Source organism: Haliotis rubra, unplaced genomic scaffold, assembly GCF_003918875.1.
Source record: "Haliotis rubra isolate DU_JTF1 unplaced genomic scaffold, ASM391887v1 Scf65, whole genome shotgun sequence".
In the NCBI taxonomy this organism is placed as follows: domain Eukaryota; kingdom Metazoa; phylum Mollusca; class Gastropoda; order Lepetellida; family Haliotidae; genus Haliotis; species Haliotis rubra.
Window position 1 is genome coordinate 36,713 of NW_025767357.1, and position 25,050 is coordinate 61,762.

The 25,050-nt window shown below is 41.0% G+C and overlaps 1 protein-coding gene across 1 annotated transcript in view; it reads left to right on the top strand.

Annotated features, from left to right (window-relative positions):
- The first annotated feature begins 10,130 nt into the window (after positions 1–10,130).
- Positions 10,131–25,050, top strand: part of LOC124257087 — a 38,660-nt gene continuing 23,740 nt past the window's right edge. The window contains exons 1-2 of the mRNA XM_046691076.1: positions 10,131–10,365; positions 23,264–23,354. Of these exons, the coding sequence (XP_046547032.1) occupies positions 10,207–10,365; positions 23,264–23,354 (250 nt within the window). The 5' untranslated portion in view covers positions 10,131–10,206. The remainder of the gene's footprint in view (positions 10,366–23,263; positions 23,355–25,050) is intronic.

Genomic DNA, 25,050 nt, shown 5'->3' on the forward strand with positions numbered 1-25,050 from the left:
GTGGTGTCACAGGTTTGTTGAGGGCTGCCTTAGCAGCAATATCAGCCATCGTGTTCCCAGAAATGCCAACGTGACTGGGTAACCAACAAAAGACGATGTCGCATTGGCCAGTCGCAAGTTCATTGTACAATTCAATAATTTCTAATAAAAGTGGATGTTTGCAAGAAAGATTTTTAATAGCCTGAAGACACGAAAGAGAATCGGAAAAGATGATATATTGTTTATATTTACGATGTTTATTAATATATTTAAGAGCTGTTAAGATGGCGTTTGCTTCTGCTGTGAAAATAGAGCTGTTATTTGGAAGTCGAGAAGATATTGTTTTGGATCCAATGACAGTGGCACATGCCACCGCGCCACCATCCTTGGACCCATCTGTAAATAAGGATTTATATGTTTTATATTTATTTCTTAATTGACTAAATTCTTGTTTATACTGTAATTCATTTGTTTATGATTTTTTAAATGTAGTTAATGTTAGGTCAACTTCAGGCCTAACCAATTGCCAAGGCGGAGAAGAAAAGAAATGGGAAGGAGCTATATGTTCTAGCTCAATGCCAGCAGCAGAAAGGAAAGGTTTCAATCTTATACCAAGAGGCGGAACAAGAGAAGGCTTCTTGTTATACAGATCTTCATATAGTGGATTAGAGACACAGTTATATGCAGGGTTTGACTCATTGGAATAAAGTTTTGTAATATACTGTAAAGTTAATTTTATACGGCGTAGTGTAAGAGAAGGCTCATCTGCTTCAACATATAGACTATCAATAGGAGAGGTTCTAAAGGACCCAAGACAAAGTCTTAGGCCTTGGTGGTGGACAGAATCAAATAATTTTAGGTTGCTTTTGCAGGCTCCACCATATACGATGGAGCCATAATCAAGTTTCGAGCGGACCAATGATCGATACAGGTGGAGGAGGGTAGCTTGATCCCCTCCCCACTTTGAGTTGGAAACAACTTTCAACAAATCGAGTGCCTTCAGGCATTTGGCTTTAAGTGATTTAATATGTGGCAAAAAAGTTAAATGGGAGTCGAAAATTAGACCCAAGAATTTGGCCTCCTTAACAACTTTGATGGGAGTGCCATTTAAAGATAGTTCTGGATCTTTATGCGGCTTATATTTTCTACAAAAGTGTAGACAATTAGTTTTGGATTTGGAAAATTTATAACCGTTTTCAAGACACCATTTATTTATTTTATTTAAACACAACTGCAATTGCCGCTTAATAGTATGCATATCTTTACCACGACAAGAAATGTTAAAATCATCCACAAAAAGTGATCCATCAATTGAATCGTTTAAAACCTTGGATAAACTGTTAATCTTGATACTAAATAAAGTGACAGACAAAATACTGCCTTGAGGAACACCCTGATCCTGATTGTAATGATCAGACATGTTTGAACCCACTCGGACTTGAAATTGTCTGTCTTTCAAAAACCGTGATATAAAAAGAGGCAAACGGCCTCTCAAACCAAAGTCATGTAAATCCTTCAAAATGCCATGCTTCCAGGTCGTATCATAAGCTTTCTCAAGATCAAAGAAAATTGATACAGCATGTTGTTTACTTACTATAGCATTCTTAACAAAGGATTCCAAGCGTATCAAATGATCAATGGTACTACGATTTTTCCTGAAACCACATTGAATATTGGTTATAAGGTTATTGGTTTCAAGATACCAAGTTAATCTATTATTCACCATACGTTCCATGGTTTTACAGACACAGCTAGTTAGAGAGATCGGTCTGTAATTAGACGGATCTGTATGATCCTTGCCAGGTTTTGGTATTGAGACTACAATGGCATTACGCCATGAAGTAGGAAATTCTCCAGACGTCCATATTTTGTCAAATATATCTAAAAGTGTCATCAGACATGGTTCAGGTAAGTGTTTCAGCAGCTGGTAATGTATATTGTCATCACCCGCTGCAGTGTCATGAGCTTGCTCAAGAGCAGTATGTAGCTCATGTAATGAAAACACTTCATTATAATCTTCACCGTTATTTGATTCGAAATTAAGTTTTGTCTTTTCCTGTTGTTTGTGATATCTCTGAAACTCAGGGACATAATTTGCCGATGATGAATTTTTGGCAAGGGTTTCGCCAATTTTATTTGCAATGTCAGATTTATCAGTTATCAAGTTATCACCATCTTTAAGATGGTGTATAGCTGATTTTGAACCTTTGCCTTTTATTCGCTGAACCATGTTCCAAACCTTAGACATTGGCGTGCGCGAATTAATTTTGGAGACATAATTTCTCCAAGATTGTCGTTTGTTTTGTTTAAAGGTACGACGCGCCTTTGCATTGAGTATTTTAAATTTATTTAAGTTATGGACAGTTGGATGATGGCGGAAATAATGTTCTGCCTTCTTCCTCGCTTTTCTGGCTTGTCTACAGTCTGTATTAAACCATGGTTTCCGTACATGTGGAATTGTAGAGGATTTCGGTATACACTCGTCAGCTATTTCATTTAAAACGTCAGCAAAAATCTGAATGGGATCAGTTATATCACTGAAACAATCAGGTCGCTGATTTGATTTACAGTTAGTTTGAAATGAAGACCAGTTAGCCTTCGAAAAGTTCCATCTTGTGTACGAGGGAGAATCAGATGGAGTTATTTCTGAAAGGATAGTTGGGAAGTGGTCACTTCCACAAAGGTCATTATGAACAGACCAATCAAATTCATTCAGGAGGTTAGAATCTGCAAGAGATAAATCCAAAGAAGAATAAGTGCCAGTTGCAGGATGCAGATAGGTGCTTGAATCATCATTAAATATACACAGGTCATTATTTGAAATGAAGTCTTCAATTATTTTACCTTTAGTATTAATGGTAGAACTGCCCCAGAGTGGGTTGTGACCGTTTAGGTCACCCATGATAACACATGGTTTCGGGAGTTGATCATAGAGTGATTGAAGATCAGTCAGATGAAGTGTCGATGAAGGTGGAATATACAGAGAGCGCAACGGAAATGCTACACCCAGAGTAAGTCGCACTGCAACAGCTTGGAGATTAGTGTTAAGAGTAACAGGGCTGTGAATAACATTCTGTCGTATAAGGATAGTAGAACCTCCAGTAGCTCTATCACCTGGAGGGGAAAAATAATTATAGTCTTCAAACTGGCGTAAGTTAAAATGATCTGTCTGTTTCAGATATGTCTCTTGCAGACAGAACGCTGATGGTGTTAAATCTTGGACAAATAGCTGTATTTCATTAAAATTTGTCCGGAGTCCCCTACAGTTCCACTGCACGATATTGGTAGATAGACCTATCTTTTAGGCGGATTAATTGGGGATCTACCCCGCACTGTTTTCGAGGGCGACAAGCTATGTGCCCTAGAATGGACGTTTTCGGACACGTCCATGTCCTCAAGTGATCCGTATTGGTTATATAACTGAATTCTATTTTCCGACCCTTTTGGGGCTCTGCCACTTTGTTTTTTGAAAGCATCAAGCTTCTGTTTATGTTTGCTTTTAGCAGTTTGCTGAGTATCAGATGACGATTGAGATTGTGAACGTGACTGTGTGAGTGACTTGTGATCTGAAGATGACTCTGCCTGCCTTTCAGCTGTACTAGGAAGTGATTCCGTGGTTTGAGATGATATAGCAGGATATAAACACTGTGGACTGTCACTTTTGACCCAAGTCAAGTTTGTTTGACAGCTTGTGGATGATGTAGATACTTTAGGGCTTGATTCAGTAGGTGTTTTGGTTATTGAAGCATAACTTTCGGTAATTTCCGATCTCTTCACAAGTTTTTTTGGCGTCAGAAAAACTGATGTTTTGGCTAAATTTGATCTTGTTGATCTGCATTTGTTCTTTCCAAATCGGACACTCTTTTGAAAACGATGAATGTTCTCCTGAACAGTTGGTGCATTTTTTTAAAGGTACTTGTACAATCTTCAGTTGTGTGTGTCTTCTCACCACAGTGAGCACACACAACGGACAATGTACAAGTCTTTACACCATGGCCGAACTTCTGGCACTTAAAACATCTGAGCGGATTCGGAATATACAAGTCAACCTGGATGTTGCAGTAACCTGCCTTCAGTGATTTGGGAGCTGTCGGAGAAGAAAAGGAAAATAGATAAGTGTTGGTTGGAATAGTTTCATTGTTTTTACGGGTTGAAAAGCGTTTGACGTACAGCACACCTTGGTCTTTCATTTCAGTCACGATATCAAGTTCTGACATGTCAGCAAACAGGCGATCGCGGTCTCTGACGATACCTTTGCTTGTATTTAATGTTTTGTGAGCAGAGACAGTAACGGGAACGCCGACGAACGATTCGGTGCTCATCAGGTTGGCTGATTGATGTCGTTTAACACATTCAACCAGCAGCGCACCTGAGCGTAATTTTTTTAATGTTCTTAACATCTCCGGCTATACCCTGAATACCCTTAGATATTGCGAAAGGGTTCAACTTTAACGGTGTCTTGTCAACAGTTTCAATCACTACAAAACGTGGCCAAAAGTCAATGCTTTGGATGGTCTGAGGTCATCGTCAATAGGGTCAGTGTCAAGAGGACGTTTGGTTTTCTTTGTTGGGGTTTCGTAAGCCATGTTTTAGTTTTGAAATTTCATCATCCGAGCTCCCCACCCACCACGGAGTATCACAAAGGACAATGCTAAAAACAAGTGGGCCTCCAACTTGCAGCACCAAGGATACTCGGATGATATACTCAAGCAGAAAAACTAAAATAATAATTTTTCCACCGGATTGGCCCATGAGCCACCGCCTTCTGCGCATAAGACTCTAGGCAAATTACAAAATAGAAGTGACTCATTTGGAATTTAAATACATATAACCATGCAGCCAAAACATATGATACATTTTTAAATAGTTTCCGAAATTTGTGCAGCACACTATACATACACAGGGCTTGGCATGACCAGCCGATTGGTTGAACCGGGCCCATTCAACCACCCGTCTAGGTGAAGTCAGGGCCAAAGTGGTGTGTTGGGCAAAGGAACACTGTTCCTGGAACCAGTGCCCTCAACCACCAGAATCCCTTCCTCCACCGACACAGGGGCGCAACCCACGGCAAACGGGTTGGTGGACCAAATATCCCCCCGGGTCCACAACGGGGGGTTGAAGGGCGCTTAGCGTTACCCAGCACCCACTACGAGGAGGTGGCCCTTCATGGGTGCCACACTTATGATGATACCTACCTGTATATAATGTCCATTTGTGAATAATACCTACCTGTAAATAATGTCCACTTGTGACAAATACCTGCATTTAAACAGACAACCTGTAAATGATGCCCACTTGTAAATAATGACCACCTACATAACAAAATACCTGTATTTAAATAATGTTCTGTATGTACATATTGTGAAAAATACCCTTCGGTCAATATATATGTATATCTATACATATGAATAGTATGTCTACCTGTAAATAATGCACACCAATCAATAAATGTCCACTTGCGAATAACATGAAAATCATGCCTACCTGTCAATAAAATCAACCTGCTAAAAACCACAAACAATACATTTTGCCCACCTGGCAAAAAGACCAAATTATGAATCGTACCTGAGTACATATTGTGGACAATACCAACCTGTAAATGAAATCAGCCTGCACAAAACACAAACAATACGTTATGCCCACCTAGAAATATTCCAAATTATAAATAATACATCAGTACATATTGTGGACAATGCCTACCTGTACATTATGGCCCCCTGTGATAAGTACTAACCTGATGATAATGTCGATCAATTGATAATACTTACATGCGGATAATATCCACCTGTATATATAACCGCATGAAAATATTTATTCTCACCTGCCAATAATGCCTAATTTTCATTTTGTGCTTGATTGGTATTGATGTTTCACACTTCTGGTTGTACTCTGCGAGGATATTTCATTAGTATGCCCCTGAGACATCTTGATGAGGCAGAGCCTAAAGTTACACAGGTCATACACATCGATCAAATTGACGCCTACATGCATTGATTTTGAGTGAGTGAGTGAGTTTGATTTTACGCCGATTTTAGCAATATTCCAGCAATATCACGGCGGAGGACACCAGAAATGGACTTCACACATTTTGCCCATGTGAGGAATCGAACACGGGTCTTCGGCGTGACGAACCAACGCTTTAACCGCTAGGCTACCCCACCGCCCCGCATTGATGTGGAGATAACGGATCACAATCAAGATTATCTTGAGCTCGAGCCAAGGAAGGACGGTACAGTAAAGTAACTCTTCACTGCGCTGGACCATGTTTTCCCTCACATCAGTGCATAGTTCCCAAGAGGAAAATAACGGCACATATATCTGATACATTCGGAACACACCGGGCAATGAAAAGTATTATGTCATGATTAACTGTTCCCTTCCCCTCTCCCGTCCAACATATTCCCTTCCCACTCAACATACACAGACCCGTGAAGATCCGGGTAAGAATCGGTCTTCAGCAACCAATGCTTGTCCCTTGTGAAGATCCGGGTAAGAATTGGTCTTCAGCAATCAATGCTTGTCCCTTGTGAAGATCCGGGTAAGAATTGGTCTTCAGCAACCAATGCTTGTCCCTCGTGAAGATCCGGGTAAGAATTGGTCTTTAGCAATCCATGCTTGTCCCTTTTGAAGATCTGGGTAAGAATTGGTCTTCAGCAACCAATGCTTGTTCCTCGTGACGATCCGGGTAAGAATTGGTCTTCAGCAACCAATGCTTGTCCCTCGCGAAGATCTTGGTAAGAATTGGTCTTCAGCAACCAATGCTTGTCCGTCGTGAAGATCCGGGTAAGAATTGGTCTTCAGCAACCAATGGTTGTCCCTTGTGAAGATCCGGGTAAGAATTGGTCTTCCGCAATCCATGCTTGTCCCTCGTGAAGATCCGGGTAAGAATTGGTTTTCAGCAACCAATGCTTGTCCCTTGTGAAGATCCGGGTAAGAATTGGTCTTCAGCAATCCATGCTTGTCCCTCGTGAAGATCCGGGTAAGAATTGGTCTTCAGCAATCCATGCTGCCCTCGTGAAGATCCGGGTAAGAATTGGTCTTTAGCAACCAATGCTTGTCGTGAAAGGCGACCAACAGGATCGGGTGGTCAGACTCGCTGACTTGATTGACACTGCGTAGGTCGATGCTCATGCTGTTGATCACTGGATTGTCTGGTCCAGACTCGATTATTTACAGACCACCATCATATAGCTGGGATATTAGTGAGTGCGGCGTTAAACAACAATTCAACCAACCATCCAACAGGCCGCATACACAGACACACTAACACACAATCAAACACTCATGCACATATCAAACACTTTTCCACCACATATCTACTTATATTATTATAGTAATTACATATATTATGCAAGAGTCTAGGCTTCTATGACATGTTAAATCAAATAACTCCAGCATGTTTACCGTGCTGTCACACGTGTCAATTGATCGTTACAATCGTATATATTTACATTGTATATGTATGCTGAAACACAGGTACCCACGAATATTGTGTTACCGTTTCTTAAACATCTGTTTATGTTTACTTATAACTCTGGAAATCAATGAGTAAATAAACACCCGCATTCAAACCTATTCACATGCACAGACAGACATTTTGTCAACTAGCTAAGTGTTCAATGCTGCCGTTTGGTGTGTGTGTGTGCGTGCGTGCGTGCGTGTGTGTGTGAGAGAGAGAGAGAGTGAGACATTGACATTGGATAATACAGTGTATCTGTGAAGTGCACGGTTGGACCAGTTATCCGCAATTGCTATGATGGGTTGCGTCCCCTAATGGTACAAGGTTCCAGTAAGTGTGATTTAGAATTCTGATCAGTGATAGCATACTTCATTATTGGGAAGGATGTACATGACATCACAAGGTATGTTCTCTCAGGAAAACCTGATTTGCTGTATTGAAAACAGGGTCAAACAAAACTAACTTAGTCTCATTGCCCTGGCCCTTTCAATGCTTGGAAGATTCACTTGAAACGTCTTTGACCCAGGTCATAATGGCCATTCTTATCATGAAATACTTGATATTCCTTATTGTACATTTCATAATATTGAATTGTTTATTGATATATGGTCAATATATCCAGTAATCTATCAACAAATCGTTTCGTTTGATTTTGTTTCTCTTTATTCGCAATTCAAGCATTCATTCATTTGTTGATATATGCGTTTTGGTGTAGGTAGTGTCAGCAGTCAGAGTCTATTCAAACCAATGTTTTTTAACAAGAACAACGAACTGAGGGTATTAAACACTCAGGTATGTCTAATAATACCTATCTTGACCTATCTAAGCAAGCTTCAAGCGAATACAATAATCAAACGTCTCATTGAAAGCATTTTTCCAGGTGAATTTTTAATGAATATTTAAAACCATGAATTTTTGAAACCTAAACACCTTTAGGCAATGACATTTCCGCGACTTGTGGACTCAAGCACAACCAGACATACAACCTAAACTAATTGTCCACAACAACAAAAAATGGAGAATGCATTATTTGAATTTTATCAACAGTTCATTAAATCAACAGTTTATCTTTAATATGTACTTGTACAGCAAGTTATGGCATTGATCGCCTATGAATGCATCAACATGTGTGGGAGCCAGAATAGTTAAAAACGTTCGGTCGAAGAGTGAGTGAGTGAGTTTTAGTTTTACGCCGCTTTTAGTAATATTCCAGCAATATCGAGCCGAGGAACACCAGAATTGGGCTTCACATATTGTATCCATGTGGGGAATCGAGCCCGGGTCTTCGGCGTGACGAGCGAACGCCTTAACCACTAGGCTACCCCACCGCCCCTAAGGGAATAGAACAAAGACTGGTTGCATGGAGTCAATAAAATGTGTCTTTGTTGGGTATCCACATATGGTATAGCATCTGAAGGTTTTGACTATAAAACCGTTCCGTTCTTTACAAGAACAGACGGACGCACACACAGACACACACACACGCACACGCAATCACATACGCACACTAACACACACACCAGTGCATCTTTGTCGCGACGCATAATGTCATTTTCCCGGCCTCAGCTTACTGCAGTGGTTAACATTTACAAGTTTAGCTATTTTTGCCTTTCCACCCACAGCCGGACACGCAGTAATTGAAATACTCTTCAAGTCGTCCACTCTGATGCTCGAGACCACGACTGTGCTGTGACTAAAACGAAGTAGCTAGAGTAGATATATTCATTGAGGAAGTCTTCCTTGTCTGGGACAAATGTTGTGGAGCCAATCCTGTATCAACAATGGATCATAACTTGAATATCTTCCTCTATCTAACTGTGACAATGCAATGAAAACAGTGTATAGTCTGGGCTGTATGGCACTGACTAGGTTATTTGGGATTTTCCCCATCAATAAAGAGCACGGAATGAAATAAGTGAGACACATATACACTTTAAAAATAATACGCACACATACACACATTAGGATCGAAAAGTGACCAGTCTAATGTCAAGTATCTGATTGTGTATCACTGAAGCCGATGTTGTTGATTGTTGTACGTGCCACAGTTTTGGGATAACAACTTTACAAGCAGTCATTTGAGATCATTCCGAATGTCATCTATGAACACAGAAGAGGCTTCCCTGGATCTACCTCTGACAATAACAATAATGATAATAATAGACATAATGTGGACAAAAGCACCCACTAGCTGGTTTAACACAGGCGTCTATGTCACTATCACCGAGCCCTTCAAATGATATCACGGATATACTTTGATAGATATGTACTAAAAGCAACAATTGATAATTTATCACAGATATTCCCCTTTAGCTTCGTTCTTCGCGTAAGAATATTAAACAGATATATTAGAAAATGCATTTTCTATTAACATGTTTTCAGATTAAATATTCACAACCTATCGTGGATATATCATCATGTGTGACTGACTGCAGAAGATGATGTGTTCTACTTCAGACTTCTACTCAACGCCGCTGTCAGTAAAGTCATGCATGATAAGAACATCTTGTTCAAACTCATATTATTTGCTTTTTGTAGCCCGTATTGAACAGTTGAGGAGAGTTTTTTTTAACGAGGAGCGGGCTCAGACTGCTCCGTACTTAAGGGAACCGTCACAGCTATATTTACAGCTAAATCTACTTCCTCGTCTCCCGAGCGCAATCGCACGGCAGTGAGTACATATAAGCTGCAGCTTACTTCAGTCATGCAAGACCTCGCTCAAGAATAGAGCACTGTATCGCATTTGGAAAAAGAATACATTCTACAAAATGTCTGGAAATCATTTTCCGGCACTTTGTGGAATATTTGTTATACTGACATGTGTTTCTTCAAGTTTTATTAACTTTGAACCGGGATTTGAGTACCAGTACAAGTATGATTCCAACGCAATTGTGAAAAATCTTGGAGATTTTCAAGTATTAGCCAAGGTGAGTTCCTGAGTCCTATTTCATTTCCATAATTCTTATTTTGTATATGCCGACACAAAATGTACTTCCAATAAATTAAGAGGACTAAATATGAGAATGGGAATGCACGCCCAGATGTTTCGCGTTAAGAGGACAGCGACCTTGAGATAACTAGCAAAATACCCGAACACTGGAGGAGTACACAGTACATGTATTTCAGTTATTTATAGGTTTCCACCTTATTGTGGAACAAAAAGTGGTGAGAAGTGGTGCAGGTTTAACAGTTTGGGAATGGACACCCTGATGTTTCGCGTTAAAGGGGTTAGCGACTGAAAGAGAACTAGGAAAATACCCGAATACTGAGGGAGTTAATCCAGAATATTTCAGTTATTTGTGGGTTTTCAACTTATTGTCGAACAAAAATCAGAAGTAGTGCAAGTATAACGTGTGCTGAAAAATTGGAAATGACAATCGTGGCAAATCTGGAATTAGTAGGATTTTGGTACGCCTTTTGGAAACAGCTGTGAACGGATTCGTGGCCTCTTAAACCACTTAAGCTCAAGTGCCCATGTGCATGAATACGGCATGAGAAGACATATATGGAGTCCTCAATAGGTGCTACGTAATCACAACATAAAGGCATATAAGTAAAAGCAAAAATTTAGTATCATCAACTACGATCGTGATTAATCAAACAAACAGGTGGCACATTGTGTTTACACGTGTCAAGATGGAGACAGGCTACAGAATTGTAATTTATATAAATACGTTTAATGCAAGTTAATGTCGCTATTATAACTATATAGACGCGTAAACGCCAGCAAATACTTAGCGGTATCATGCCAAACGTATATATGCATATACGGTGGAAACATCCATCGGGAATATCATTTCATTTGTATTAAGGACGCTGGGGTAGCCTAGTTGTTAAAGCGTTCGCTCGTCACGCCGAAGACCCGGTTTCGATTCTCCAGATGGGTGCTATGTGTAAGCACATTTCTGTTGTCCCCTGCCGTGACATTGCTGGAACAGAGCTAAAATCGGCGTAAAACCACGCACACTCACTCTTCCTTCATTTGAATTATCCATCCAGATAGGATGATGTTTAAAGAAGGTTATACCCAGATCAATTTGCTTGAAGTGACTTTCATACCAGTTAAACATATCTTTGAAATCTGCGTCTAACACAGTAAAAGCAAATTACGTGACTGGAAGAACTCCCTTTAATGGTTAATCCTTTGGGAACAACGATCCTGGGCGACACGCTCCTTTGCTGACAACTTACAGACATGCTGACCGAGTGTCATGATTTTTATGAAGATAATTAGGGATGTGAATGCTTCAAATTCCTTGTTTACCTTCAGCCTACTGTCTGACCTTTGCATTTTTGTAAAACACGGGAAGCTCAAGCCTGTGCACTTGACAAAAATGCATATTAGCTTTTTACATATGTCGACAGTGTATTCTTGGAAACTCAGGCAGAGCTGTGTAACCGGATTTCCAAGTAGTCCCGATTTGTCTGCCATTCACCGGCAACAACTGCGACACGGAGACACGCCTTTTGAAACACGCATGATAATGAATAAGTAAAGGATCGCTTTTGTATGTAAAGCCCGAAGGACAGTGGCTCATCTCAGTTTGGTTTCACAAGTTACCTGTGATGATTTCGGTGCATGTTAAGGCCACAAACAGGAGACTTGTAAGACTTTTTTTCTGAATCAGTGGCTTCACTCTGGTTGCACTTTGATTATTATTGACGCTTGTGATTTGTCAACGTTGTGATTTCGGTGTTTAGTAGACCCCAGTATCAAACAGCCAGAGCGGACACATATGATCAGGTGCTGGATTGGGGCTAATTTCTTGACGAGAGATCACGGCTGCTTGTATCGACTACATCTTTGTTATCAGATCCTGGAGGTGACTGATTGGTGGCTATTAATACATCAAAAACAAATATTCTCGAACGTGAATGTATCGAATTCCCGGTTGTGTCCAGGAATACCAACTCACTTACTCAAGAGAGCGAGATAGGTGGTGAATTCGTCACACGTCGCTCCCTTTTTGTTCCTAGGTATGTCATTTCAAATAGGATCTCTCGTCCTAGTTACTAAGCAAATATTGTATCTCAGCGTGATAGGTTCTCAATAAATAACGTACATGCCTTGACACCCACAAGTGTTATAGGCTGGTTGACAAATCTATAGTGTGTATCGTTTGAAACTACATACATTTGCTTGGCTGAGTGAGTGATGAGTCACTGTTATGAAGCCCACTGAATACATGTCAAAGGTGAGATCTTTCAAGTAAGTGAGTGAGTGAGTTTTAGTTTTACGCCGCTTCTAGCAATATTCCAGCAATATCACGGCAGGGGACACCAGAAATGGGCTTCACACATTGTACCTATGTGGGGAATCGAACACGGATCTTTGACGTGACGATCGAACGCTTTAACCACTAGGCTACCCCAGCGCTCCTATTTAAAGTAGGACAAGGCCCAGTGGAATATGTTTCAATGGACAATCAAGACACAATATCTCACACCTATTCCCAAATCTGCATCTACACATACACAAAACACCTGCACCATCCCAATGTCTCTTTCACCTTCTTCAGCTGTTAATCGTGGCATATTTCTTGTACTTGTGTATCATATCATGCATTCTAGTCTCTCTTTATACCCTATCGAATCATTCTATACGTGAAATTGATGCAAATACTGCTTGAATATTGCTACGGTTCGGCGATTGATATTGTTGTGTGTAAACAGAAAATGGAAAAATGTTACTTTGCAAGCAAAAATGTTAACAAAGATAGTTTTTAGATGTTCCTAAACACTTTATCACAATATCAATGACTAATGCAAATCAACATAAAATGTTTTAAGAGACCGAAATCATAGGAATGATTCTTTTACAATTTTACACACTCTACAACAGTTGTTTCTTGTTTTAATAGTTGAAAAATGGTGACTATAAATTGTTTATCTTTGTCTCAATGCAGAAGTGTATTTCAACATTTATTTTGGACATCTGAATCACTGTTATTGGTTTATTTTGGCAGGGTCGAAAATAGGATAATTTAACTCTTCTGGAAAAGATGCATTTCACCTAAATATGAATGCACTTGAGAATTATTTTTCGTGATTTGCATAAAGCTGTGTTGTTAAGCTTTCTTCTAAACTAAAACCTTCTAACATGTCTTTGATAGTTTTTAAGTAATTCATAAAGGTAGGAGGGTATAGTTTCTTTTGGCGTCTAGTGTATATGTACACATTCCTCTACACCTACATCGACAATGCTACACCTTCATCTACGCCTTCTCATCTACTTACATCTACAAAAAACTCCACACCTACACCTTGATAACTTACACCGGCATCTACACACATATGTGCACATACACCTTCAGCTATACCTACCATGGAAGGTCCGGGTTAGAATGAACCTTCAGTAACCCATGCTTTTCGTAAGAGGCGACTAACGGGATGGGGTGGTCAGGCTCGCTGGCTTGGGTGACACATGTTATCGGTTCCCAATTGTGCAGATCGATGCTCATGCTGTTGCTCACTGGGTTGTCTGGTCCAGACACGATTATTTACAGACCGCCGCCATAAAGCTGGAATATTGCTGAGTGCGGCGTAAAACTTCACTCACTCACTCACTCACTCACTCATCTATACCTACATCTAAGAAGCTGCACCTTCATCCATGTCTAATCCTTATTCTACATCTACACATAAATGTACATCACATCAACATCCACATATACATCAACAACTATATCAATATAACATTTGTACCAACATCTACACATACACCTTCATCTATGCCTACATCACGCAGCTACGTCTTCATCTACGCCTGTTTACAGACTGCCACCATATAGCTGGAATATTGCTGAGTGCGGCGTAAAACTAGACTCACTCACTCACTCATCTACGCCTACACCTTAATCTACATCTACACCAACAGCTACAACTCCATCTACACCTACACTTAAATCTACATCTACATATATGGCTACACTTTCACTTGTAACTATATGTATAGCAACTCCTAAAGACATGTAATCCCGTTATAATTAAGATGTTATCCAAAAGGTCGGGAACCCAAACAACAAACCAATCAAGTCCATTTGTAAAATTAGATTTAGGACAGTAGTATCGCGGTCACACTGTGGAGTGTAACAAGCTCGTTTGTGATGCTACCGAATACAAACGCTGAAATTAATCTCCCAATTCATTCAGAGTGTCACGTAAAGCGTAATAAACATGCAATTGTCTTCCGTCTACAGCACAAGTCCGATCTAGGATTATGCTTGGACAAACACGCTGCTTTCATTCGAGTGGTCCCGTAGCCTATAATTTCCCATTAAGCAAGGTGATTACTTATGGGGTATCGTTTTCCTGATCATGACAATATCAATTGTCGACCTTAAAAATCATAAAATTAATCCTCTTTGGTAAAAATATGGCTCGACCTCATAGAAAATCAGTTGAGAAATCTGTTTAGTTTGAGGACTAATCACTTCCATGACAGCTGTGATCAGTAGTATGTAATATTGAAACTGGCAGGTATGCAGGTATACAAAGAGAAATCAGAATATGTCAGTTATGTAATATGAGTACTGTTGAGGATGAACTACAAACTTCTTCTAATCTGTCCTGTTTATACGACTCTACGAACAAAATACCTAAAGCCATACTATTATAAGCATCCAAGTGTAAGAACATTAATTTCACTATTAACAGATACTACCACATCAATATTACAGAATCTGGCAATGTACATCTATTTCGCTATGAGATTAAGAAAAAGTATTGTTACAGAAAAGAATTTATAAATGATTTCTATCTACTCATGTAAACTCTAAATGTACTACAGGCCTGTGGCCTTTTAAGTACTGAAATAAAGATTGATTGAATATGAGGTATTGTATGCTTAACTCTCGTGTATACGTATGTTAGAGGCCTTGTGAGTTCGTTTGAACCTACGTTGTGTTACCTGTAACGAAGGATAGGATGATTTGAGCACAACTTCGTTTGATCCATGTTTTAATGTATGTTGATAATGCATCGAGCGAATTATGGATATCTGAGACGTTTACGGCTTTTGTGATGGGAAGTGATCCAGGTCTTCGACATAAACTGTTTTTTCACAGGACGTAAAGTAGGTCTTAGATGTCAACTGCTTGTGTCACTGGACGTAATGCAGGACTTACATGTCACTGGACGTAATACAGGTCTTCGATGTAAACTGCTTTTGTCACAGGACGTAATGCAGGTCTTAGATGTAAACTGTTTTTGTCACTGGACCTAATGCAGGACTTAGATGTAAACTGCTTTTGTCACTGGACGTCATGCAGGTCTTAGCTGTCAACTGCTTTTGTCACTGGACGTAATGCAGGTCTTCGATGTAAACTGTTTTTTGTCACAGGACGTAATGCAGGTCTTCGATGTAAACTGTTTTTTGTCACAGGACGTAATGCAGGTCTTCGATGTAAACTGTTTTTTGTCACAGGACGTAATATAGGACTTAGATGTAAACTGCTTTTGTCACTGGACGTAATGCAGGTCTTCTTTGTCAACTGCTTTTGTCACTGGACGTCATGCAGGTCTTCGATGTAAACTGTTTTTGTCACTGGACGTAATGCAGGACTTAGATGTAAACTGTTTTTGTCACTAGACGTAATGCAGGACTTACATGTAAACTGCTTTTGTCACTGGACGTAATGCAGGTCTTAGATGTCAACTGCTTTTGTCACTGGACGTAATGCAGGTCTTCGATGTCAACTGCTTTTGTCACAGGACGTAATGCAGGTCTTAGATGTAAACTGTTTTTTGTCACAGGACGTAATGCAGGACTTACATGTAAACTGCTTTTGTCACTGGACGTCATGCAGGTCTTAGCTGTCAACTGCTTTTGTCACTGGACGTAACGCAGGTCTTCGATGTCAACTGCTTTTGTCACAGGACGTAATGCAGGTCTTCGATGTAAACTGTTTTTTGTCACACGACGTAATGCAGGACTTACATGTAAACTGCTTTTGTCACTGGACGTCATGCAGGTCTTAGATGTCAACTGCTTTTGTCACTGGACGTAATGCAGGTCTTCGATGTCAACTGCGTTTGTCACTGGAAGTAATGCAGGTCTTCGATGTAAACTTTTTTGTCACAGGACGTAATATAGGACTTACATGTAAACTGTTTTTTGTCACAGGACGTAATATAGGACTTAGATGTAAACTGCTTTTGTCACTGGACGTAATGCAGGTCTTCTTTGTCAACTGCTTTTGTCACTGGACGTAATGCAGGTCTTAGATGTAAACTGTTTTTGTCACTGGACGTAATGCAGGACTTAGATGTAAACTGTTTTTGTAACTAGACGTAATGCAGGACTTACATGTAAACTGCTTTTGTCACTGGACGTCATGCAGGTCTTAGATGTCAACTGCTTTTGTCACAGGACGTAATGCAGGTCTTCGATGTCAACTGCTTTTGTCACAGGACGTAATGCAGGTCTTCGATGTAAACTGTTTTTTTGTCACAGGACGTAATGCAGGACTTACATGTAAACTGCTTTTGTCACTGGACGTCATGCAGGTCTTAGCTGTCAACTGCTTTTGTCACTGGACGTAATGCAGGTCTTCGATGTAAACTGCTTTTGTCACAGGACGTAATGCAGGTCTTCGATGTAAACTGTTTTTTGTCACAGGACGTAATGCAGGACTTACATGTAAACTGCTTTTGTCACTGGACGTAATGCAGGTCTTCGATGTCAACTGCTTTTGTCACAGGACGTAATGCAGGTCTTAGATGTAAACTGTTTTTTGTCACAGGACGTAATGCAGGACTTACATGTAAACTGCTTTTGTCACTGGACGTCATGCAGGTCTTAGCTGTCAACTGCTTTTGTCACTGGACGTAATGCAGGTCTTCGATGTCAACTGCTTTTGTCACAGGACGTAATGCAGGTCTTCGATGTCAACTGCTTTTGTCACAGGACGTAATGCAGGTCTTCGATGTAAACTGTTTTTGTCACAGGACGTAATGCAGGACTTAGATGTAAACTGTTTTTGTCACTAGACGTAATGCAGGACTTACATGTAAACTGCTTTTGTCACTGGACGTAATGCAGGTCTTAGCTGTCAACTTCTTTTGTCACTGGAAGTAATGCAGGTCTACGATGTAAACTTTTTTGTCACAGGACGTAATATAGGACTTACATGTAAACTGTTTTTGTCACAGGACGTAATATAGGACTTAGATGTGAACTACGTTTGGCACAGGACGTAATGCAGGACTTAGATGTAAACTGTTAGACGTTTACCACTATTTGTGACACAAGTGATGCCGGAAAAGTCAACTTTTGGGGGGGCTCTTGTGTCCTGCAACAGTTAACGCTGTATCATACCTTCATGTTTTAAGCCTACCATATACTAACTTATACAGTCACTGACTAGTATGCCATATCCTTTAAGAAACATTTATATACCCCCTGGCCAATTCTATGCGAGTTACATGTGGGTGTTACTGAAATATCCACCAGAGGGCGACACCGGGTGTTGTACGTGACCTAAAGCAGTCTCTCAGGTGTGATGGAATCTTGTGACTATTTCAAACATATGCTAAATGGAAAGGGTGATCAGGCTCTGGACTTGGTTGACGCTGTGTCATCACAACCCGACGGCGTGGGCCGTTGCCGTTGCTCTGGCGCAAAACAACAAACTACTTCGACGGGCTACGTATTTGGCTCTTCATCTTCCTCTACAAAACCATTTTACGCTTATGTAATGCTTGTCCTCGTTGTTTGTGGGCACGCGTGAAAAGTCTTATTTGTCATGTTCGCACCATGTTACAACCATGTAACAATTCAAATTACGGGGGGGGGAAGGGGTGTGTTTCTGAAGGGCAATGTCACTTCTGAGGACTTCATACCATCTCAAATAGGTTTTGCAATAGGCTTTAGAAGCAGACTAAAAGGTATGGTAAATGTTCTCAGTGGTCGAAAACTTGATAAACTTTCGATGTCAATATTGCCTTGAATCTTTAATACCTATCATAATCTTTATAGTCACATACTTATTTCTATATATGCTTACAAGCCACTGTTATTGTAAAAAAAATGTATATGTCTTCGTGGTTATTCATGTTAAACATATAATACAACAACAAAAGAGTCATCGAAGCGGTATTCGCCCGTTCATAATTCACAATAACAAAGAGAAATCCTACATGAATACGTGCAAACACCCAGTTGCGTGTACAGCAACGTGCAGTGAACTTGGACAAAGTACTGTGACTATGTGTGTGTCCCAGTCCACCCAGCTGTGAATGGGTACCAAGTTAGGATGAGAAAGCCGCAATAACTCGCTGCGCCTAGTGGCTGCAAGAGTTGCATACTCCCCAGGGAGTTGAGATTGATAACACGATGTGCTGTTGAGATTGACATCCAATGATCGAGGGAAAAAAATACCAGCGCCTTGAGCAAGCACTAGTTGCCTGGATATGTGCGCTATATAAATATCGTATAATAATAATAATAATAATAATAATAATAATAAGCAGCGTTTCCTGGGAGAAGTCCCATTCGCTGTCTGGGCTGCGTGTAGAGGGGGCAAGGGCCCTGAGCTGATGATGAGCCTTACCAGCCTGACTGTGCCAGGATCACCCGAACCCTCTCTGCTGCATACAATCTTTAATCTGTAAAACATAATAATCTCCAGGGGCCTGACGATGTACGCCTCTCCGTGGTGGGCCTAGATAAGGGAATTATATTCCCTGAACTAAACGTACATCACCCAGTTAGGGCTGACCCCCCGAAGCTGGTTTTTCACTAGGTTACCGTAAAACAAGGAGCAAACGATCTTTTAACTCCGCAGCCCAGTCAGCCTTCCTCCGGTAGTGAAACCAACCACACTGGAGATGGGACTTGCCCCAGCGGAAGGCACAGAACCCGACCAAGAATATCTTGGTCAAACCACCTTAAAACCACACTACTTGAGTGTGCGAGAGCGACAGGATGGCCTGCAAATCCACGTATGGATGGCAAGTCGCTGAAGCTGCATTGGGACAATGCCATGCCCATGTATGCTTACCTGACGGAGCAAAATCTTCGAGGTCAATTCCGGCGGCTTAAAAATCTCTTGCCCCGTGAGCCAGTTCAACCCACAACTGGTGCCCGTCAGGAACCTTTGCATGAACAGAATGCTCAAGTGGCAGCAGACCCAAAACTGCTAATGGACGTCCGTGTCAACCTCTTTCCTCTTGCTGATGGAAATTCTTCCGGCATAGAGCCAATTGGCCCCGAAATTTCGGATGCTCACTCTTCCTCTTCTTCAGTTACAGATCGTTCTGAAAACCCTGTGTATATTTTGTTTCATTCTATTTATGATGAAATATTTGACATACCTTTAGAAAAACGGAGGCCAATTCAACAAACAAATGTATCTTTTCCCAAACATGAAATTAATATATTAAATGACTTTATATCTATGAAACTTTCATCGGACTGTTCATTACATGAAGTTAATTCTTGTGTCTATGCTGCCGCTTGAACCTTGGAGGAAATTCACAAAGTTTCCAAAGAAAAAACAACTAATACTAAGAACAATACACCAAAGAAAAACCGGTATCAAGTAAAACTCACGCAAACTAGAAAATACATTTCCTGGATAGAGCTGTGCCTGAAACTAAGATCATCAGGGAATCCAATGTCAAAACGGCAAAAGACAATTTGGAGAAAATTAAAATTGCAGTAAAAGACAACAAAAGAAAAGGTACTTCTTCAAATTGTCGATTGCCTTAAGGCAAAAATAAAGGTTTGGACTGAAAGAAAGAAAAAAATGGGAAAAGAAAAATAAATTCATCAAACAAAATAAACTGTTTAGAAATAATGAAAAACACTTCTACAGGCAACTGAAAACAAAGGGTGATGGTGAGCATGAGAAACGGCCTTCCATGGATGCCAATGAAAGGTTCTGGAAACAGTTGTGGTCTATACCCGGCGACTGTAACCTGGAGGCACCATGGGTCCGTGATTATGACCATGCAATGCATGAGAAAGTAAATAGGTCGTTTGTCTGTTACATCTCACCAGATTGCCTGAAAAGTGTCATCAAAAAGTCCAAATCTAATACAGCTCCAGGGCCTGATGGCATTTGAAACCGGTATTGGAAACTGTTCCCCTGTGTCCAAACGCCATTACTTCACTGTTTCAATTCTCTTGTGGACACAGGTGATGTTCCTCCATGGTTCTGCAATGGTCGCACAATACTCCTTCCCAAGAAAGGAGACTTGACTGATCCCCAAAACCTATCACATGTTTGAATACACAATACAAAATATTCACAGGGTGTTTGACAAACCTCGTGTCATCTTACTGCTCTTCCAATGATACAGAGAGCAGAAGGGGGCGAGAAAGGGATGTTGGGGGTGCAAGGATCAACTTTTTTGTACAAAAAATGATTTTGGAAGAGGCTAAAGCATATCACCGCAACCTCTCCATGTGCTGGATTGACTACAAAACAGCATACGACTCTGTTCCTCACGAATGGATTCTGAAGTCTCTTCATTGTATGGACCTCCCTGAGCGACTACTTGATTTACTCAAGTCTTTAATGAGTTGCTGGTCAACTCAACTTGAGATGTACTCGCAAGGGCAGGTGCAGACTTCGGAATCTATTCCAATCAGAAGGGGAATTTTCCAGGGGGACTCCTTTAGTCCTTTGCTTTTGTTTGTCTCTAAATCCTTTGAGCTTTCTGCTCAACAGAGAGGAGGGTTACCATCCCGGACCTCCTCAGCACAGATCCCTAACACCTCTTACTCATCTCCTTTACATGGATGACAGCGAGCTCCTTGCCAAAGGAAATTCCAATTTGAAAGAGCAGGTTCTCCTTGTCGAGTCCTTTTCTAATGATATTGGCATGACATTTGGACTCGACAAATGTAATACTCTTCATTTGAAACGTGGCAAGGTAGTTAATGATGGATCGGTCGAGTTACAAGGGGGAGGAGTTATTGAGCATCTTGTGGAAGATCAGGCCTACACCTATCTTGGAATGCAAGTTCGAGACAAGCTCCAGAATGCCCAAATTCAAGAAAAACTTCGGGCCGAGTACAAATCTCGTTTAAAGAAAATCTGGAGCTCAGAGCTAAATGCTCGTAACAAGGTCAAAGCCACCAATACTTTTGCTGTGCCAGTCCTCTCCTATTCCTTTGGAGTAGTTGACTGGACGAAACAAGACATCCAGAGTCTTGACCGCCTGACCAGAAGGATCATGTCTGATAACAGAGCCCACCACCCTCGTTCCTCTCTTAACCGTTTATACATGCCAATCAATTCTGGAGGTCGGGGTTTGATTAATGTGGAGGCTCTTCATGACAGAATTTTATTGTGTACTTTTGCACATATTTATTTATCGGATGATCCTCTAGTGATGCATGTAAAGACTCATGATGAAAGCAAGGAATTCCACAGCTATTTTAAGCGTGCCAAGGTTGTTGGACAGAATCTGAGATTTGAGGTTGATTTTGTTGATGGCGATGTGCTGCTGGATGGTACAGTGATGGGAGTAAACCAGGTGAAGTCCTTCACCAAGTCTGCCCAGAGTCGGTCTTTTGTGGAGAAGCTTTCTGAGAAGCCATTGCACCGTGTGTACATGCAGTGTGTGGAACAGAATAGCAATCCCACCGACTCCTTCGCCTGGATGAAGTCGGCTGGTCTTAAATGTGAAACTGAGGGCTTCCTTTTTGCTGCTCAGGACCAGTCACTTCCCTCTCGCAATCGCCTAAATGTGATTCTTAAAGAGAGTATCAATATGAAATGTCGACTTTGCAATGAATTTACAGAGACTGTTCAACACCTTGTCAGTGGATGCCCTTCCTTGGCACAATCAGCATAATTTAAACGACATGATGGCATGGCTCGTTGCTTTTACTACCGTCTCCGACATGCCTGTGGCTTTGACTCCGAGGTCCATCCATGGTACGACCCTGAACATGTCCAGGGCGTCATGGAAAATGATGCTTTCAAACTTCTATGGAATAGGCCCATGTACAGCCTCAGAAGAATTCCTGCCAACAAACCTGATCCTGTCCTTTTCGATAAAGCCAATGAATTTATTTATATCATTGAATTTTCTGTCCCTTTTGACACCAATGTGATTGGCAAGATTAAGGAAAAGCATGATAAATATGCGGACCTCGCCTTTGAAATGTCTCGCTTGCATCCCAAGTACACTGTCGCCAGGCTCCCCATTGTTCTTGGTGCCCTTGGTTTGGTACCTCCTGATCTCTTGGCGCAGATCAGGAGAGTGCCCGGGTTCTCCACCGGGAGTACAGCCCTTCTGACACTCTGGGTAATGCAGAAGGCTGCAGTGTTGGGGAGCCTTCATATTCTCCGGAAAGTTCTTGGTGGGTTCGACTAGGCAGCGTTTCCTGGGAGAAGTCCCATTCGCTGTCTGGGCTGCGTGTAGAGGGGGCAAGGGCCCTGAGCTGATGATGAGCCTTACCAGCCTGACTGTGCCAGGATCACCCGAACCCTCTCTGCTGCGTACAATCTTTAATCTGTAAAACATAATAATCTCCAGTAAGAGAAGAGTCAGTTGTGCTATATCATGAGCATGTGGTTATGATGCAGCATCAAATACTGGTAAATATTGGTGGTCTCGAAAAGCTGGGTATATTCTGCAGCACCCGTCACAAACACATGCAAAGGCAAGTTAATTGTTCACCGGAAAAAGACATGGGAACATATGGTACATGTCAAAATAAAGAGTTGCATCGGACATCATTTTTGTCACTGATGCATCCCATCTGGAATATCCTCCACATGTCTACTATAAATAGTCAATGACATCATCTTGTGTCCATGTTAAAAACAGTACCCCTGTAATTCATCATGTACGTCTCTGATTCAGGTCGGCTACATCAACGTCGGTGACAGCGGCAACGGACAAGAGATCTACGTGAAGGTGTATGCTCTGCAGCTGAAGACCAAACACTCACAAGGTAGCTACTACTTCAATTCTTTTATAATATACTCCATCAACTCGTACTCCTACCACCACAACCACCACCTCCACCACCACCACCGCCACCGCCGCCACCACCGCCACCACCGCCACCAACACCACCACTACTTATACTACTACTACGACTACGACTACGACCACGGCTACGACTACGACTACGACTACGACTATTTTATTGATACAACTAATAGTTTATATCACCATCACCATTCTTCGCCACGTTTAGTCGTAAAATTACCCATACGGCGTTAATTTAGCTATTTCAACTAAGACAGCTCCAACTATTCCTACTACAACTACCACCACCGCCACCAGAACGGTTAAACGCTGGGAAGACAGATATAGTCAAAAATTATCAGTGAACCAGGAAGACACGCGTTTCTTTACCTTAGGCTAAAATTACACCTGAATGAGACAAGGGTAGATAAACCTGTTTCGTAGCCTTAAAATATTTCCACAGAGCACAAAACGTACAATACGATACTGTTTGTACAGAACACAGCGGGCTCCTTCACGTGTCGTACGAGATATTGACCTTCAAAACTTAATTCTAACCAGTCCCCACACCTGCAACTTGTTTACCAACATTAACATCTCCTTCACTGCAACACCCCACCTCACCCTCCCTAACCGCACCCCATTTATGGTTTGTCGTAAAACCTTCAAGAAGCTATGCCCTATAGATAGATTTATGTGATTTATGAGACAATGTTGGCGAAATCACACATAAACTGGGGACATCAAGCACGGAATGATCTGAAAGTCGTCATTACACGAACACAAGATTGACTATAAGTAAACAAACACACAAAATACGTTTTGTCAAAGAATTCCTCCTTAATGCTTTATCTTTACAAGTATTATTTGTATCTGAAACAGGGAGGATACTGACAGCCACAAACGTTTCACAAAAGGGATTTTAGTGGTTATAAATGTCAATTTTGTTGGACACAAAACACATGCAAACTTGCCAGAGGGACTATTAGGCTTGTCCCGGAATGACACGAGTTGTCACGGATGTGATTATCATCTATGCATGACGAAGGGCAACACTTCCTGCAGGTCCAATATTGTGTAGATTGTCCATGTAGTCATTAGGAACATATCTGTGAGTACTGTCGCTGAATAAAATAAGGATCTTTCCTAAATGGATACCCATAAACCCATGAAGACAGCCTCAGTACTTCAGTGAAACACGTTAAAACATTCTGTACACGAACGTCAGTTGAAATACGAATCCTTTCAAGTGGAATAAAGTAGACTTATAGTATGTTGTTATAAATCACATTGGTGAACCACATGTTTCGTCCCCTCCAGTTGTGAAGTGTCTTAAATCATATTCACGGACTGGCTAAATCTTGTCTACATTGGGGACATCACGCTCTGTATCTGTATTTTCTATAATCCTCCATTTACCATCAATACAGCCTCAGTACTTTTTGTATACTCTATAATCCTCCATTACCAGTCAATACAGCCTCAGTACTTCACGGGTTTGTTTACTCTAAAATCCTTCATTATACATGAATACAGCCTCAGTACTTCACGGGCTTGTGTACTCTATAATCTTCCATTATACATGAATACAGCCTCAATACTTCACGAGCTAGTGTACTCTATAATCTTCCATTATCCATGAATACAGCCTCAGTACTTCACGGGCTTGTGTACTC